The 19,548-nt window shown below is 42.6% G+C and overlaps 1 protein-coding gene across 1 annotated transcript in view; it reads left to right on the forward strand.

Moving 5' to 3' along the window:
* Positions 1-15,094, forward strand: part of LOC120933402 (zinc finger protein 91-like) — a 101,213-nt gene extending 86,119 nt beyond the window's left edge. The window contains exon 4 of the mRNA XM_040346609.1: positions 14,433-15,094. Within this exon, the coding sequence (XP_040202543.1) occupies positions 14,433-15,057 (625 nt within the window). The 3' untranslated portion in view covers positions 15,058-15,094. The remainder of the gene's footprint in view (positions 1-14,432) is intronic.
* Positions 15,095-19,548: the final 4,454 nt, after the last annotated feature.

Below are 19,548 nucleotides of genomic sequence, written 5' to 3' on the forward strand. Positions count from 1 at the left end.
TTGCTCTCTGTGTCCTTGTTGAGTAGTTATATTCTCATTTACTGGCCTGGTCCATAGTTGTCACTAGCTTTCTTTTTCTATTGTTTTAATAATATGATTATTTTTTATTTTTGCTTTTCATTGCTCTTACATTGCATTCATTATGGAGAGGTGTCCAATATTCCAAATCAAATGCACACATTTGGGGGGGGGGGGGTGCAACATTGCTCATTCATAGATATTATAAGGTCATTAGGTAATATCCTGTGAAAGTTTCCCACCAATATCACAATTTTTGTTTTAACCGTTATTAAATCAAGTATTTATTCTAGTTAAGTGAGTTAAAAAATATTGAAGTCAGAGGGTCAGCAAAATGGTCAGTTGAATAATTTTTCTGAAGGTTTGCAATATTAAAGGGGTTGTAAATGTAAAAAGAAATCACCTTAATGCATTCTATGCATTAAGGTGAAAAAACCTCAGATGATGCCGGCCCCCTCCTAGCCCCCGTTTTACTTACCTGACCCTTCGAAAGTCCCGCGCTCGCACCCGTCACCCTCTTTGAGTCAAAGCCTGACTGTTGATTGGCTGCAGTAGATGGATTGAAAGTAGCGCAGCCATTGACTGGCACCGCTGTTAATCACATCCAATGACGCAGCGCACCGGGGGCAGGGCCAAGTGATACAGCAACAGCTATGGCCATCGCTGTATCACGGGAGCGCGCCTGCAACAGCTCCACACTATGCAAGCTCGCTCGCATATCTGTGTGGAGTTGTTGCTGGGAAGAGTAGAGACAGCTGCCGAGAAACCCCAGAAGACTAGGATTGGGGCCACTGTGTGCAAAACTAACTGCAGAGTGGAGGTAAGTATAACATGTTTGTTATTTCAAAAAAAAAATTCTACATATTTTACCATACTAAATTTAATTATTTCTCCAAACATCACATAGGGCAACTCAATTGGGTACAGGATGGGTCCTACATGTGAATGGTTATTTAAGAAGCCATACAAATTGTATGTTACAGTATTCAGATAAAACAATTACCTATCTTTAGTTTCTTTACAGTCAGATAGGCAAGTCCATTGATAATGAAATCATTGTTTAATTTGTCTATTGGTCCAATTATCATACTGCTTAATTTAAGGATCTTTCCTGATATATCCCCACCCAGTATTAAAATGCTAGTGACTAGGATGATCAATGAAAACAAAGGATAGTTACACTGTTCAGTATGAATGTATGAAACATGCCTTTTGCTACGTAGATTAAAACTATTAGCAAGTCTAACATCACCTCATGTTGGTGAGTGTTGGTAAATTGGATTAAACAGGGAGGTAGAGCTCAGTCAGCTACTAGAAATACAAATAGGTCGGGAGAATAAGGAGCTTCTGAGATATCTCTATCTATGCTTCTTCATTCCAAGTATATGAACATAGTATGATGGTGCAATTGAGTTGTTTAAATTCTCTTGAGAATTTTGGGCCAAATTCTCAAAAGAGATACGCAGACTTAACTCCATTTTTCTAATTTTACACGGCGCGTATATTTGCGCGCGATCGTCAAAATGACTTAAGCAAAGATTTCCGTATTTTCAGCCGTACTTAAAGTAGTTACACCTGCGCATTCCCGGGCGCAAATTACGCTAGGCTCGCCGCTGTTTTTGATAGGCAAAGATGCAAATGAGGGAGTTAGGGCGATTCTCAGAATTAAGTGTGTGTGCCGTATTTTCCGCCCTGTGCGCACCTGTTAGTTTTTCTGACTAAATTTCCACATTATAAAACCAGCCCTAATTTTACACATGCTGTGGAAGGGATTGCAGAAGGGAGTTACAGCTCTAGTTGTGAAGTTTGTTGTTGAAAAATGCCAGGACCAGCAATGATTTTGACGGCACTTGCTGCCTTACAGGCACAAAGGAGGAGGAGGGCACAGAGGAGGAGGATGAGGGCACAGGCGCGTGTTTATCGGCCACGCCGTGATATTTGGCAAATGCCAGTTTATGAGGTCATTGGCAACTACCGATTTGATAGGGAGGCCATCCTGGAGATTACCCAACTCCTTCATGAGGATCTAATCGCCCCAACCCTACGTTCCCATGCCCTGACACCTCTGGAAAAAGTTATGGCAACACTGCATTTTCTAGCGAGTGGCTCCTTCCAGCGAGCATCTGGAGGTGTGGCTGGCATGGTGCAGTCAACCATGAGTAAATGCCTACATCAGGTGGTCCCTGCCATACTGCGGCGCATGAGCCATCAGTTTGTCATGCCCACCCAGGAGGACCAGCGTGTGCAAGCAATGACAGACTTTTATAATATTGCTGGCTTTCCTAAGATCATCGGGGCGATTGACTGCACCCATGTGGCACTCCAGCCCCCCCATGATACTGAACACCTGTTCAGAAACAGGAAAGGCTGGCATTCAATCAATGTCCAGATGATTGTCGATGCACATGGCCTCATCTGGCACGTTTGTGCCAAGTTTCCCGGCTCGTGCCATGATAGTTTCATACTAAGGCAGACCAAGATCTACAGAGACTTGGAGATGAACGTGTATGGAGACAGCTGGCTGATTGGTGAGTGACATTGGTGTCAGGTATGCCCCCCCCATGATGGAGACATCACAAGGGGCACATGCATGACTAATATTCTCCTGTCTTTTCCCTTACAGGTGACTCAGGATATGCATTGGGACCCCACCTGATGACCCCCTTTCGGAACCCCCAAACACCCGGAGAACGAAAATACAATGAGGTGCACGTCCAGACCCGGGCTATAGTTGAGCGGACTTTTGGCATGCTAAAGTCACGATTCAGATGCCTGGACAAGACTGGGGGTACACTATTGTATTCCCCAGACTTTGTGTGCAAAATTATTGGTGCATGTTGCATACTGCACAATTTTGCATTAAGAAGGGGCATGCATGTGGAGATATCTCCTGACCTAACCCCCCACCCAGGCAACCCCCCCCCCCCAAACCCCTCTACCCCGGTCTGCTGAGGGCCAGGCTATCAGGAGACAACTGTCTGAAGGCATCTTTGCCCAGTAAATGCATCCTAATACAATTTTTGTTTTTGATTTGCCAAGACCAAATCACAGAGATTATGTGACCTTTAAATCTTTATTTTGCTAAATAAATGCACATTACTTATATGCCAAACAGAATGTTTATTTTGATTTACAAAACGCACATTAATTATCTCACAATGAGAATGCATGAATGCACGTCACTGTGGTCCCTAGCCCAGACACATCACATGCACATAGAATTGGATTAGATCCAAGTACCCCCCCCCCCCTTTGGTACTTGGGAGCAGTAACGCCCCGCCACGGCTCCAATTATGTCACTGTGCATTCATACACCATTCAGGAACCTAGGATGACTTCTCCCTGGTCCTGGGGATCCCTACTCCACCAAAACTGAGGGTGACACCCTTATGTTTTCAGGAATGCCATCCCCCCACATTCACACATCATTCACACACATATACCAAATCATAAGTACAGTGTAAAAAAAAAAAAAAAAAAAGTACCCCTGCAACTTAAGGATGTTGCCGAGTGCTCCTTCTGGGCTGCCCACGGGCACGGGCACGGTCACGGGGACGGGCACGGGGACGGCCACGGGGACGGGCACGGCCAACTGGGGGATCTTCACGGGGGGGGTCTGTGCAGGGGAGGGAGTATTTTCAGGGGGGGGGGACTGTGCAGGGGAGGGAGTATTTTCAGGGGGGGGGACTGTGCAGGGGAGGGAGTATTTTGAGGGCGGGGGGACTGTACAGGGGAGGAAGCAGCCTCCCCTGGTGTCTGTCCTCCTGCTGGCCTTCCCTCCAAGGCAACGGCTATCCTTGTCAGACAGAAAGTTATGGCAGCCGTATTGGCCTGCACAGCCCGGGTATTGGCCTGCACAGCCTGGGTGAGGGCAGTCACCTCCTGGGCCACACCTGTTGTGGCGTTCCTCAGGTCCCACAAACAGGTGATGACCCCCACGGAGTTGGTGGCCACGTCACCCAGTGACTCCCTCATTGCACCCAGGCTGCGCTCCACCTTGCTGATAGTTTTTTGTATTGCAGACAGACTGCGGGTCTGCCGGACATTGTCCCTCAACAGACTGACCGGCAGACGCACCAACCCCCCCCTGTTTTCAGGGGTCGGCATCCTACTTGCCCCTGAGGCTTGTGGCCTTGGAGGAGGAGTTGGAGTGAGCCATGGGTGCTGCTGCATGTTGGAGGAGGGTTGGAAGGGGCGACCCATGATGGTGGCCTGACTTCTGGGCGCCTGTGGGGTTCCCTCAGGGGATGATTCAAAAGTCATATCTTGGCCCATCATTATTTCCTGCCCAATCAGAATATTGTCATCTTCCTCCCCCTCATCCTCCTCCCACTCAACATCCAAATTAGGGGAGTTGTGGGCACTCCCCTCCCATGGCGAATCCTGCCCTTCTTGGGACTCTGCATGAGCCTGTCTTGGGGGTGGTGCAGCAGCCTGCCCTGATGGGCCTGCAACCTCCTGACCTGATGGGCCAGCAACCTCCTGACCTGATGGGCCAGCAACCTCCTGACCTGATGGGGCTGCCACCTCCTGGGCTGATGGGGCTGCAACCTCCTGACCTGATGGGGCTGCCACCTCCTGGGCTGATGGGGCTGGCACCTCCTGGGCTGATGGGGCTGCCACCTCCTGGCCATCTGGGGAGGACACAAAACAATCACAGGTTGTTGGATCCATACACTTGGCACATCTTCCCTTCCCCCACCCACACATGCTAATCACCAGATAGAAATTCCAAAAAATTACCTGTCCTCATAAGAGGATCATTGTCAAAGCCAGGCAGGCCCACCACCTGCTGTGGGTGGAAACACTGGGCCACTGCCCATTCCTCCTCACTCATCCTGACTGGGCAGGGTCCCCCTCCTCCAGTGCCCCTGGTATGGGCATGCAGCGTTGCCAGCTTGTTCCGGGACACGCTCCTCAAGTCATTTATTTTTTTTTGAACTCCAGCGATGGTCCTGGTCTCCCCCCCCCCCCGCCGCATTGATCCGATCGGTGATCTTTTGAAGGATCTCCTTCCTCCTGGCCGGGGTGGTGGTGTGGCTCTCAGGGCCATGGAGAAATCGCCCAAATTTAATGACGCCCTGAGCAAGTATATGCTTCTCTGCCGGTGAAAAATTTAGCTTCCTGCGCTTGGGAGCCATGACAGACAACACCCAGCAACAGGGAACTCAGCCAACAAACAAACAACAATACACACACACACCAAAGAAAATACAAACAAGCCAAAATAAAAAATAGACAGACAGCTACTATTAATTCGAAAACAAACAGGCAAAAAAGGAAAACAAAAAATATAAACAAAACCAAAAAAATACTATTAGGAAAAACAAACAGGCAAACAATCAAAACAAAAAACAAATTATCAAAAACAAACACCAACTATACCCTCCAACTCCACAAACACTTTTCTCACAAAACAATCTTACCAACAAACACTGACAAACGTTCAAAGCAGAAGCAACTTGCTTTAGGAAGGGAACACAGGGAAATACTTTTGCAATTGAAGTGTGTTTGACTGGGGCTATTTAGACACAGGGCGATCTTCAAACTAAGTACGCTTGGCCTTTTACCTATCTCACTGATTGCGCTGACCAAAGTTCTGCACATGCGCATTGAGGTCCAGATTCGCGCGCGCATGCGCAGTACGGCCGGCACTTCATTTGCATGGGGTCACGGCTCATTACAATGAAGCACGCCCACTTCATTCCCACTTGCCATAACCACGCCTTAGGCATTGAAACTTAAGTTAAGGATGGCGCAGTTTTGTGCGCAAATGCACTGAGAATACGGTAGTTACGACACCAACTTAGGGCGCCGTAACTTAAATGACATAAGTTAGATAATCCTAAATTTAGACATGGTTTTGAGAATTTGGCCCTTTATTTTTAAAAAGGGTGAAGGGTGAAAGTCTCTGTGAATTCTTATTGCTCTCGGTGGTCCTGCTGAGGAGTTGTATTCTCATTTATTGACCTGGCGAATAGGTGTCACTAGTTTTCTTTTTCTATTTTTTTAAATATTATTATATATTCTTTCCAGCAAAATAATTGTTTTTATTTCATTTTTGCTCTTATAGCGCATACATTATGGGGAGGTGTCCAGTATTCCAAATTAAAAGCATACAATCTGGGAGACAACATTGCTCATACCATAGATATGATAAAGCAAGCGGTCTTTTTTTACCCTTGCATAGAAAGTTTGTTAGCTGCAGAATCACTAAATGGAAAAGGGCAACAAGCTGGGAGAAAATGAAAGCAAGAATGACATCAAAGACTTGTTAGCAGCAAAACACACAATTTGGTGTTTAGATACACTTCAACCTGAATGAAAGTAAAACTGAAATTAGAGACAAGGTTAAGTTTGTTTATTAAAGGGACACTAAAGGCAAGATTTTTTGTGTTTAAAAATAACAATCATGTTATACTTACCTCCGCTGTGCAGTTCGATTTGCACAGAGTGGCCCCGATCCGTGTCTTCTGGGGTCCCTCGGCGGCTGTCTCTGCTCCTCCTCGCAAAAGCTTTCCACGTTCATGCGAGCTCCCTCGCATGGTGGAAAGCTTTTGCGAGCGCGCTCCCGTGATACAGCCGCGGCCAATCTGCCCAGCCTAGCCAATCAATGGCCAGGCTGGGAACCGAATAGGAAGACGAGAACGTGCACGGGACTTTCGAGTGGAGAGGTAAGTAAAACGGGGGCTCGGGGGGGGGGGGGGGCGGTGCTATCAGATGTTTTACCTTTACAACCCCTTTAAGATTATATTAAATGTTATTTATTGTCATTAGATATAGATGTTTTTCTAAGATCTACTCTGACTAACTCCATGATTACAAATAAAGTGTGAAAAGACATTCAGACTTATTTGCTAAAAGAGCAGAGAATCTTTACTCTATAAATTGCATAAATATTCACCTCAAATATCCCATCATGTGAAAAGCAAATTCACCTTTAATTTTTTTATCAGCACATGATTAGAACATTTAAAATTAGTGTAAATTTGCTTTTTACCAGATTGGATTTTGAAATGAATATTCATATACATTTTTAAGTGAAGATGCTCAACTACTTTAGAAAATCAGCCTTATTAATGCACTTCAAACCAAACCTAATTTACAATTATTCAGTGCATAAGCTTACAGCAGCTTCTCTAACTTCCATTTCCTCAACAAGCCATTGTAAAGGTGGGTGCAAACACATTGAAATTCCAAGGGTTCTGCAAGGACTGGTCGAAATTAAATGTGTGTGCCCCTTCCTGTTTGACAAAAAGTGATCAGTAGATTGACTTTTGTTGAATGTGCACTCTGAAAAAATGTCATTGTCAGTGCCTGCAGCCAGATGACTGCAGGTGCTGATCAGTTTATTTCCACAGTATAGAGACCTGCTGTCAGAATACTGTGTCACAGTGGAGAGGATTCTAATGCCGCGTACACACGATAGTTTTTCGGGTTGTAAAAACCAAGTATTTCAGCCTCTAAAAAAACTAAGTTTTTTCAACTTCATCATTAAAACGACGTTGCCTACAACACGTACGACGGCAATATAAAGGGGAAGTTCCATTCGGATGATGCCACCCTTTGGGCTGCTTTAGCTGATTTTGTGTTAGTAAAAGACGATTCGCGCTTTTCTGTCTGTTATGAACGTGATGAATGTGCTTACTCCATTACGAACGGTAGTTTTACCAGAACGCGCGCTCCAGTCTCATAACCTGCTTCTGAGAATGCACAGGTTTTTCACGTCGTTAAAGCCCACACACAATCATTTTTTACAACCCGAAAAACAACATTTAACATTTAACAACGTTTAAAACGTCGTGAAAAAATAGAGCATGTTCAAAAAAAATTGTCTTTTCCAGAACCCTAAAAATGCTCTGAAGCCCACACACGATCGTTTTAAATTACATTTTTAAAAAACTTTGTCTGGTATGGATATTAAGGGGAAAACTTCACCATTTAAAAAAAATGGTGTTGTTCTCCCCCCAAAAATCCATACCAAACCCTTCAGGTATAGATTCCAAGGGGAACCCTGCACCGAAATAAAAAAAATGACGTGGGGTTCCCTCCAAAAAATACATACTAGATTCTTATCCAAACATGCAACCTGGCAGGCCACAGGAAAAGAGGGGGTGAGAGATTGCCCCCCTCTGGAACTGTACCAGGCCACATGCCCTCAACATGGTGAGGATGTCCCCATGTTGATGGGGACAAGGGCCTCATCCCCACAACCCTTGCCTGGTGGTTGTGGCGGTCTGCATGCAGGGGGCTTACGCCCGCAGACCCCCACAACCATCGGGCAAGGGTTGTGGGTGTGAGGCCCTTATCCCCATGTTGAGGGCATGTGGCCTGGTACGGTTCAGGAGGGGGGGTGCTCTCTCTCCCCTCTTTTCCTGCAGCCTGCCAGGTTGCATGCTCAGATAAGGGTCTGGTATGGATTTTTGGGGGACCCCCACGCTTTTATTTTCAATGACTTTGATCTGTATTGTCGGGACCCGACAATTCATGAATAGCCGCAAGTAGTTTTAAGCAGCCCCCTGGTACGAAATTTAAAGGAATATTTCACTTTTATTGTTTCACTTTAAGCATTATTAGAATCACTGCTCCAGAAAAAATTACGCTTTTAAAACTTTTTTTGCATTGATACTTGTCCCCTGGGGCAGGACCCAGGTCCCCAAACACTTTTTATGACAATAACTTTCATATTAACCTTTAAAATTAACACTTTTGATTTTTCATGTTCGTATCCCATAGATTTTAACGATGTTTGTGTGTTCGAACAAATTTTTTGCCTGTTCGCATGTTCTGGTGCGAACTGAACCGGGGGGTGTTCGGCTCATCCCTAGTAATCAGCCATTTTAGTCTTGTAGCATGGAGCTGGTATGGAGGCAGGAGTCCCTCAGAGGGGGTCTTCTCGAACAAAGAGACATAACTCAGATCAGAGACAGAAGGTTCTTGAAGTTGATGAAAATGTAAAATTAAAAATGTGTCAATAGTTTTATGTATCCATTTATTTGTGTAGTTATGTTTTTATATACCTATTAATTTCTTCTAATTGTTGGAACTCTCCATGTGCCTTTTACCTAAGGCCAAGCCATCAAGCTCTGAATTTGCTGCTGTGGAGGCCAACGACATTAGGGCATATCCTGGGAAATTTTCCCATCAATATCACAATTGTTATTTCAACTGTTCTTGAATCAAATACTGTACTTTACTGTAATCTGGAAAGAGTGACTGAACACAGACAGCCATGCTACTAATTAATATAATAGTTGCATAAGTTTGATCAGAAATTGCATCTTAGTTTGGTATCAAGAACGTCCATTGTGTTTTTTTAGCTTAAAGATGTTTATAGAATGTATTTAGATAGTAATATACATGCAGTTGTGACTGGTGGGTCTGCTCTAATTCAATGAGATATTTACTATTTGTATGTATTGGCCCATCTCATAGATATTTTCTTTCCTGTGTGATAACAGTCAGTATTTATTATGTACATAACTGTTTCCTAGAGGAATTCTATTTTGTGAGAAACATGAAGGTTGCCATTACTGAATCTTCACTGCTGCAAATACCTGTCACCTGATTTTCATTGTGACCCTCTGGCTTTAATTCTGCATGCCACTAACCTAGAAAATGTATACAGATTATAAATTCTGACTTTCGTGATAGGTTATATATTCTAGGTAAGTGACTTAAGCCAGAGGTTCAGCAAAATGACCAGACAAGTTAATCTTCAGAAGGTTTGCAATAGTAAGCTCTAGTAAGCTCTAATAGTAAGCTCTGTGTTGTTTTCAAAAAAGAGTTTTCTCCATATGTCACCATACTAAATCTATTCTTTATTTCTCTAAATTGGATACAGGATGGTCCTACATGTGAATTGTTATTTAAGAAACCATACAAATTGTATGTAACAGTATTCAGATAGAACAATGAGAATGAATCTTTGGAAAAGAGTATAAATTGGGCAATTGCATTGATAATGAAATCATTGTTTTATTTGTTGTTGGTATGTTGGGCCAATTATCATACTGTTAAGTTTAAGGATCCTTCCTGATACTGTATATCCCCTCCCAGTATTAAAATGCTAATGACTGGGATTATTAATGAAAACAAAGGATAGTTGCACTGTTCAATAAGAAGTAAGAAGCATACCCTTTTGTTAGGTAAATTAGACCTATTAGCAACCTAATATCACTTCATGTTGGTGAGTGGTGGTAAACTGTATATAAGATGAGGTAGAGCTCAGTGTGTTACTAGTATTACAGACTGGTCAGGAGAAGAGGGAGCTGCTGAGATATCTTAACTATACTACACTATTCCAGGTATCTATATATTGTTTGATGGTGCAATTAATTTACTTGTTGACATGTTTTGTTTACTTTGACAATTATATTTCAGCTTAAATGTGTTACGCTGGCCATACACCATACAATATTCTCATTCAATTTTCTTTAGATTTACCTTCAACTATGTAGTGCAAGGGCCTGCCTGATCTCACAAAAATAGATTTTTTTTATTTTTGACCTCATATTATATGGTTTTGGAAAATCTAAAGGAAAGTTGTACAAGAAAATTGTATAATGTATGGCCAGCCTTACAGACTTTGTTTTTCAATCTAACTTTGCACTAATTGTGTACGCTAACTTTGTTCACCATTTGAGTTTGCCTATTGTTTTGATATTTAATGTTCAAAATTTATCTCTGGAGAATTTTGTTTTTTAATGGGGGAGGTAGGGTGTAAGTCTCTGACTTTTTTGCTCTCTGTGGCCCTGCTGAGGAGTTATATTTTCATTTACTGACCCGGTGAATAGGTGTCACTGGTTTTCTTTTTCATTTTGTTTGGATTATTATAATATAGTCTGTCCAGCAAAGTATTTGTTTTGTTTTCTTTTTTTAATTTGAGCTTTCCATTGGTTTTATAATGCATTTATTATGGATATGAGCAGAGCAGAATGTGTGCAATATTCCAAATAACAAATATACAATATATGGGGACAACACTGCTCTTCTGTAGATATGACACAGTGGAAGTTCCATTTGGATGGCGCCACCCTTGGGGCTGCTTTTGCTGATTAAGTTTTAGTAAAAGACGATTCACGCTTTTCAGTCTGTTACAGCGTGATGAATGTGCTTACTCCATTACGAACGCTAGTTTTACCAGAACGAGTGCTCCCATCTCATAACATGCTTCTGAGCATGCACGTTTTTTTCACGTCGTTAAAGCCCACACAAGACCATTTTTTACAACCTTAAAAACGTCAACATTAAAAACATTGTAAAAAAATAGAGCATGTTCGAAATATTTAATATTTTTTTAGATCGTGAAAAATGCTCTGGAGCCCACACACGATCATTTTTAATGACATAAAAAAAAAAGATTTTTAGAACCCAAAAAACGGTCGTGTGTACGCGGCATAATACCTTGGTAATGAGACACCTTTTTATAGGCCATCAGCTGAGACTGGACCAGCTGATATTAATTTGCACTGACAAGGGGCAGGATTGGTTTCTAATTACTGACAGATTTCAGCTGGTGTCTTGGCTTTGCCTGCCTTTTGCACTTCTCTTTCTTTTTGTGTTCAATACTTTTTCCCTGTGTCATTCCATTTTATTACACATAACTTAATTTCTGAATGTATTTGTTTGGGTTTCTTTGCATGCATGGATTGCATGTGTTGTTATAGACATGTGGTGAACATTTCATATCAATAGCACCTTTAGAAACATATTTACCTAGAAAAATGGTGACATGTTCAATACTTATTTTACCAGCTGTATGTTTTTCTAAGATCTACTCTGACTAACGCTCTGTAAATACAAATTATGTGTGAAAAGACATTTAGGCCGGCTGTACACAGTGGAAATTTCTTTCTTGCAACCACAAGTTGCAGGAAAGAAATTTGCATGATTCCCCTAGCAATACAAACTGTGCTGAATCCCTATTGCCAAGCAATTGTCTGCTCCCAAAGGGGGAAGCTGTCCCCGATGAGACAGTGAATATTTCTTGTGGCTATAGCAGCAATGATTTGAACCTTGTATGGCCGGTCTTAGGATTATTTGCTAAAGAAGCTGAGAATCTTTACTCAATAAATTGCATGAATATTCACTTCAATTATCCAATCATTTGAAAAGAAAATTCATGTTTACTTATTTTATTGGCACTGGATATTCAGAATGGGCTAGAATTTGTTTTATATTTGTTGAAATATTTGAAGTAAATATTGACATACATTTTTAAGTAAAAATTCTAACTACTAATAATTCAGTTCAAACCTAACTTAATCTACAAATTAGTAAGTGAGTGGGTTTACAGCTGCTTCTCTAATGCCATGTACACACAATAATTGTTTCCAATGAAAAAAGTCTGATGATTTTTTTCATAAAAAAAAAAAAAAACGATCGTGTGTGGGCCCCATCAGACTTTTTTCCATCGGAGTAAAAAAATAGAACATGTTTTAAATTTTTCTGATGGAAAAAAAACAATAGGAAATTCCGATTGTCTGTTTGGAATTCCATTAGAGAAAAATCAATGCACGCATGCTCAGAATCAAGTCGACACATGCTCGGAAGCTTGGAATTAATTTTTCTTAGCTTGTTTTGGACGATAGGAATTTAGTCTGACAGTGTGTATGCAAGACTGATGAAAGTCAGCTTCATTGGAATTCAGATGGAAAATTCCATCGGAATTCCGATCGTGTGTATGCGGTATTACTTCCATTTCCTCAGCAGGCCATTGTAAAGGTGAGTGCACACAGATCGAAATATAGACAGTTCAGCAGGCAGTGGTTGAATTTTGATGTGTGTGTAGCCCTTCCTGTTCAACAGAAGTCAATTGGCGGATAGACTTTTGTTGAACTGCCAAGCTGTAAAACTTTTAGTGATCAGTGGCAAACAGCTGCAGGTGCTGATCAGTGTATTCTCACAGTGCAGAGCCCCACTGTCAGAATACAATGTTGCAGTGAAATGGATTCCTCTATTCACCTTGCTTATGTGGAAGGGTGAATCCATTCATTCTATTTTCATTTAACCCACAAGATGAAAAAACTAACTAACAGTGTATACTCAGCTTCAGACATAACTGGATGGATGTTTTCAGATCAGTCCCCCATTTTTTATAGCTGTAACACCGTAAAATATCAAGATAACTGAAAACTGATTGACCGGTGCATTAAGTTAGAACAATAGACATAACTTATTAGGGGAGGATTATAACCCCAGTCAGTTTTTATTGTCATCTGTGTCCCAACAGAAAGATTTACATTAATTTCCTGTCCCATAGCCAAAACGGGAATTGAGAGGAAATCCCTGCTAATTAGGTCACCAGAACTAGTGTCTCCATTGGAAAATGTCCCCTGTATTACTTTTCTGGGGTTTATTTTAGTTTTACTTTCAATGATAATGGTAAATAGGCCAATAGGCATGAATTTCCCTAATAGGTAAAAACAGTGTTCTTATCCACATTCCCTCTATCCAAAACTCAAAAAAAGTTTTGTGTTTAGTTATACTTTAAATAAGAAATACATTTTTATGATTTAATGATAATTGGATCAGAACTACTCATCATGTCTAGTCATTACAATAAAAAATAATCCACTATGAGTAAACCATAATGATAAACTATAGTGTAACCTTTTAATTATTAATCTAAAAATCAGTGAAGTTGTATTTCTATACTTCTCAGTCTGTGGTAATATTAAAGTCGGTTTAAACATCTATTTTCATTTTTCATATAGGTAAATTACTAAGCTCTGTTGTAAACCGAACATCTATTGTTGAATAAATCACAGCTAAACAGATTGTAATTAACACAAGATGAGTCACGTTGGCCTAAAAGGCCAAAATGTTCTGGATTTGAGAGATATTGAATCTTAATCTCACTAAAGTCAATTGTAAATATTCTGCAGATTTTTTTCAGCCCTCTGGAGGGAAGAAGGTTCAGGAGGGGGTGCAAACTTGTACCCCCTGTCCTGTTCATCCGGGATGCATGTGTATATGATGGTTTGGTATATATTTTGGGATGATCAACGCATCATTTGTTTGTGTTGAAGGATCTGAAATGGATTTTCGACTATAGTGTACACTTTTATTTATTATTCTAAAAATCAGTAAAGTTGTATAGCTATACTTCTCAATCTGTTGGTAATAATAACATTTGTGTAAACGTCTCTTTTTATTTTTCATATAGGTAAATTACTAAGCTCAGCTGTAAATCGAAGATCTATTGTTGAAAAAAAAAATCACAACTAAACTGATTGACATTAACACAAGATGAGTCAAAGAGGAGAACATTTGTATCCGTGCTCTGAGTGCCAGAAGATATTTGCTTCTAAATCCAATCTCAATATTCATCTGAGGATTCACACTGGAGAGAGGCCATATAAATGTTCAGAATGTGACAAGTCCTTTTTACAAAGTCATCATCTTGTTAGACACCTGAGAATTCACACAGGAGAGAAACCGTTTAATTGTTCAGAATGTGGCAAGTGCTTCTCAATTAATAGTAATCTCACTGAACACCAGAAGATTCACACAGGAGAGAAACCATTTAAATGTTCAGAATGTGGCGAGTGCTTCTTACATCGTTCTGCTCTTACTAAACATCAGAAGACTCACACAGGGGTGAAACCATTTAAATGTTCAGAATGTGGCAAGTGCTTTGCACAAAATAGTAATCTCACTGAACACCAGAGGATTCACACAGGAGAGAAACCATTTAAATGTTCAGAATGTGGCAAGTGCTTCTCACAAAGTTCTAGTCTTACCATACATCAGAGAATTCATACAGGAGAAAAAACATTTCAATGTTCAGAATGTGAAATGTGCTTCTCTAAAGGTTCTAAACTTAGAATACATCGGAGAATTCACACAGGAGAAAGACCATTCAAATGTTTAGAATGTGAAATGTGCTTCTCTTGTAAGACAAGTCTTGTTACACACCAGAGAATTCACACAGGAGAAAAACCATTTCATTGTTCAGAATGTGACATGTGCTTCTCCTATAAGAAAAGTCTTGTTACACACCAGAGAAATCACACTGGAGTAAAAAACATTTAAATGTTCAGAATGTGGCAAGTGCTTTTCACAAAATTCTCATCTTTCTATTCATAAAAGGAGTCATAAAGGAGATAATTAATTTAAATGTTTAGAATGTGGAAAGCGCTTCTCAGAAGGTTCTAAACTTAATATGAATAAGAAGATCCAAACAGGAGAAAACATTTAAATGTTAAGAATGTGACACGTGCTTCGCTTTAAAACAAAACCTTGTTACACACCAGAGAATTTACACAGGAGAAAAAACATTTAAATGCTCAGAATGTGGCAAGTGCTTCTCACAAGGTTCTATTCTTAATACACATAAAAGGATTCACACAAGAGAGACATAATTTAAATGATCAGATTTGTAGAAAGTGCTTCTTGCATAGTTCTAATGTTACTATATACCAGAGAAGCCAAATTAGTGAATGTGATATACACTATAATACCAAAAGTATTGGGATGCCTGACTATACACACACATGAACTTTAATGGCATCCCAGTCTTAGTCTGTAGGGTTCAATATTGAGTTGGCCCACCATTTGCAGCTATAACAGCTTCAACTCTTCTGGGAAGGCTGTCCACAAGGTTTAGGAGTGTGTCTATGGGAATGTATAATAATTCTATAATTCATCCCAAAGGTGTTTTATCGGGTTGAGGTCAGGACAGTCAAGTTCATCCACCCCAAACTCGCTCATCCATGTCTTTATGGACCTTGCTTTGTGCAATGGTGTGCAGTCATGTTGGAACAGGAAGGGGCCATCCCTAATCTGTTCCCACAAAGTTGAGAGCATGAAATTGTCCAAAATGTCTTGGTATGCTGATGACTTGAGAGTTCGCTTCACTGGAACTAAGGGCCCAAGCCTAACCCCTGAAAAACAATCCCACACCATAATCCCCCTCCACCAAATTTGGAAAAAGTACACAAAGCAAGGTCCCTAAAGACATGGGTGAGCGAGTTTAAGGTGGAGGAACTTGACTGAGCTGCACAGAGTCCTGACCTCAACCCGACAGTTCTCGTCCACATATGTGCCTGACCTCCCAAATGTGCTTATAGAAGAATGGTCAAACATTCCCATAGACACACTCCTAAACTTTGTGGACAGCCTTTCCAGAAGAGTTGAAATGGTTATAGATGCAAAGGGTGGGACAACTCAATATTGAACCCTACGGACTAAAACTGGGATGCCATTAAAGTTCATGTGCTTGTAAAGGCAGGCGTCCCAATACTTTTGGTAATCTAGGGCCAGATCCACAAAAGAGATACTCCGACTTAACTGCTGTTCAGTCTGTGTGTAACTTTGGAAACGATCCTCAAAAGGCTTTTTCCAAAGTTAGGCAGAAGATCCGGCATGTGTAATTGAATTACACTGCCGAATCTTAGGATGCAGTACCGCATCCGCCGCTGGGGGCATTTCGAGTCGAAATGCCGTTTCTAGTATGCAAATTAGCACTTAAGGCGATCCACAAAGCTTTCCAGCTTCCTTTTTGCGCCGTAAGTGTTATTTTGCAAGTGTAAAATTAGGGCTGGTTCTACAAAGTGTAAACTAGTCACACCTTGTAAAAGCCCATTCCAGCGACGGCATTTGGTATGCTTTCCCGAGGGAGAACTCCACGGCAATTTGTAAAAACAAAACCGGCATGGGTTCCCCCCCAGGAGCATACCAGGCCCTTAGGTCTGGTATGGGTTGTAAGGGGACCCCCCCTACGCCGAAAAATCGACGTAGGGGGTCCCCCTACAATCCATACCACCCCCCTCCTGAGCCGTGCCAGGCCGCATGCCCTCAACATGGGGGGGTTGGGTGCTCTGGGGCAGGGGGGCGCACTACGGGCCCCCCCACCCCAGAGCACCCTGTCCCCATGTTGATGAGGACAGGACCTCTTCCCGACAACCCTTGCCATTGGTTGTCGGGGTCTGCGGGCGGAGGCTTATCGGAATCTGGGAGTCCCCTTTAATAAGGGGGCCCCCAGATACCGGCCCCCCACCCTAAGTGAATGGATATGGGGTACATCGTACCCCTATCCATTCACCTGTAGGCAAAAAGTAAAAGTTAATAAACACACAACACAAGGCTTTTTAAAATATTTTATTATTCTGCTCCGGATGCCCCCCCTGTCTTCGTTATTAGCTCAATTACCAGGGGGGGCTTCTTCTTCCGCTCTCCGGGGGTCTTCCACTCTCCGGGGGTCTTCCACTCTCCGGGGGTCTTCTCCGCTCTCCGGGGGGGCTTCTCCGGACTCCGGGGGGCTTCTTCCATCTTCTCCCCTCTTCCGCTGTTGACTCGGCGAACCCCGGTTCTTCTGCAGATGTCCGGTGCCTTCTTCTTCAGCGCTGGCTGCCTGCTATGTTTGTGTGTTAGCTCAATTAGTAACAGGCAGCCAGCGCGGTCTTCTGTGGCGTCAGGGTCTTCTCTTCCTTTCTTCCGATGTTGCCTCATCGCCTCTTGTCGCTGCAATGATGGAAGCGCGCCTTGCATCCCATTTATATAGGCATCACCGTCCCATCATGCTCCGGCAGGTACCCACGTGGTGGGTGCCTACCCACGTGCACCCACCACGTGGGTACCTACCGGAGCATGATGGGACGGTGATGCCTATATAAATGGGATGCAAGGCGCGCTTCCATCATTACAGCGACAACAGGCAACGAGGCAACATCGGAAGAAAGGAAGAGAAGACCCTGACGCCACAGAAGACCGCGCTGGCTGCCTGTTACTAATTGAGCTAACACACAAACATAGCAGGCAGCCAGCGCTGAAGAAGAAGGCACCGGACATCTGCAGAAGAACCGGTGTTCGCCGAGTCAACAGCGGAAGAGGGGAGAAGATGGAAGAAGCCCTCCGGAGTCCGGAGAAGCCCCCCCGGAGAGCGGAGAAGCCCCCCGGAGAGTGGAAGACCCCCGGAGAGTGGAAGACCCCCGGAGAGCGGAAGAAGAAGCCCCCCTGGTAATTGAGCTAATAACGAAGACAGGGGGGGCATCCGGAGCAGAATAATAAAATATTTTAAAAAGCCTTGTGTTGTGTGTTTATTAACTTTTTCTTTTTGCCTACAGGTGAATGGATAGGGGTACGATGTACCCCATATCCATTCACTTAGGGTGGGGGGCCGGTATCTGGGGGCCCCCTTATTAAAGGGGACTCCCAGATTCCGATAAGCCTCCGCCCGCAGACCCCGACAACCAATGGCAAGGGTTGTCGGGAAGAGGTCCTGTCCTCATCAACATGGGGACAGGGTGCTCTGGGGTGGGGGGGCCCGTAGTGCGCCCCCCTGCCCCAGAGCACCCAACCCCCCCATGTTGAGGGCATGCGGCCTGGCACGGCTCAGGAGGGGGGGGACGCTCGCTCGTCCCCACTCCCATTCCTGACCGGCCGGGTAGCGTGCTTTGGATACGGGTCTGGTATGGATTGTAGGGGGACCCCCTACGTCGATTTTTCGGCGTAGGGGGGTCTCCTTACAACCCATACCAGACCTAAGGGCCTGGTATGCTCCTGGGGGGTGAACCCATGCCGGTTTTTTCTTTGAAAATTGGCATGGAGTTCTCCCTCTCAGGAATGCATGCTGAGCGACGCTGTAATTATTTTTTTTTTTTTTCCCCGACGCAACTTTTTTAAGCCGTCGCGATCCTCAAAACTCGGCGTAACGTAACTTTGCGCATGCGCAGTACGGCCGGCGCGGGAGCGTGCCTCATTTAAATGGGACTCGCCCCATTTGAATAGGAACGCCTTGCGCCGGCGGAATTTTAGTTACACAGCCTGAAATTTCTAGATAAGTGCTTTGTGGATCAGGCACTTAGGTAGAAACTTTAAGGCAGTGTTACTTAAATGGGATTTTTTAAGTTACGCCAGGTTTTTGTGGATCTGACCCCTAGTGTATTTTAAATGAAAATAACCTTTGATATAGCCTTAATGTTTTACACAGAAGATAAGCCATATCCAAATCTGTAACAAGTGTGTTTTAAAACTGAACTACTTGCAATCACATCAAAAGGATTATGGGGGAGAGAGAGAGATATAGTGCAAATTAGAGAGATAAGAAACAAGTACCAATCAATAGAGGACTCATGTTAGTCAAAGATATAACTGACACCTTAATGGTGTATTACTTAAAAGCACATCATTCTAATGTACACATACAAGCATAAAACATTTTTAACCACTTGACCTCCTGAAGACCAGGCCATTCATGACCAGAGCTTCTTTTGGTGGTATTTGATCATCACTGCATTTTTTTATTTTTGCACTATAAACAAAAAAAGACTGACTGTTTTTTTTTAAAAACACAATACAATAAAATCTCTTCATAAGTTTTGGCCAGTATGTATTTTACTACATATTTTTGATAAAAAATCCCAATAAGTGTACATTTGTTGGTTTGCACAAAAGATTTAGCATCTACAAACTATGACATATATAACTGAATTTAAATAAAAACATTTTTTTTACTAGTAATGTCGGTGATCAGCGACCTATAGTGGGACTGTGATATTGCGACGGATATTCTGACACTGACAC

The sequence above is a fragment of the Rana temporaria genome, chromosome 3 (genome assembly GCF_905171775.1).
Source record: "Rana temporaria chromosome 3, aRanTem1.1, whole genome shotgun sequence".
Lineage (NCBI taxonomy): Eukaryota > Metazoa > Chordata > Amphibia > Anura > Ranidae > Rana > Rana temporaria.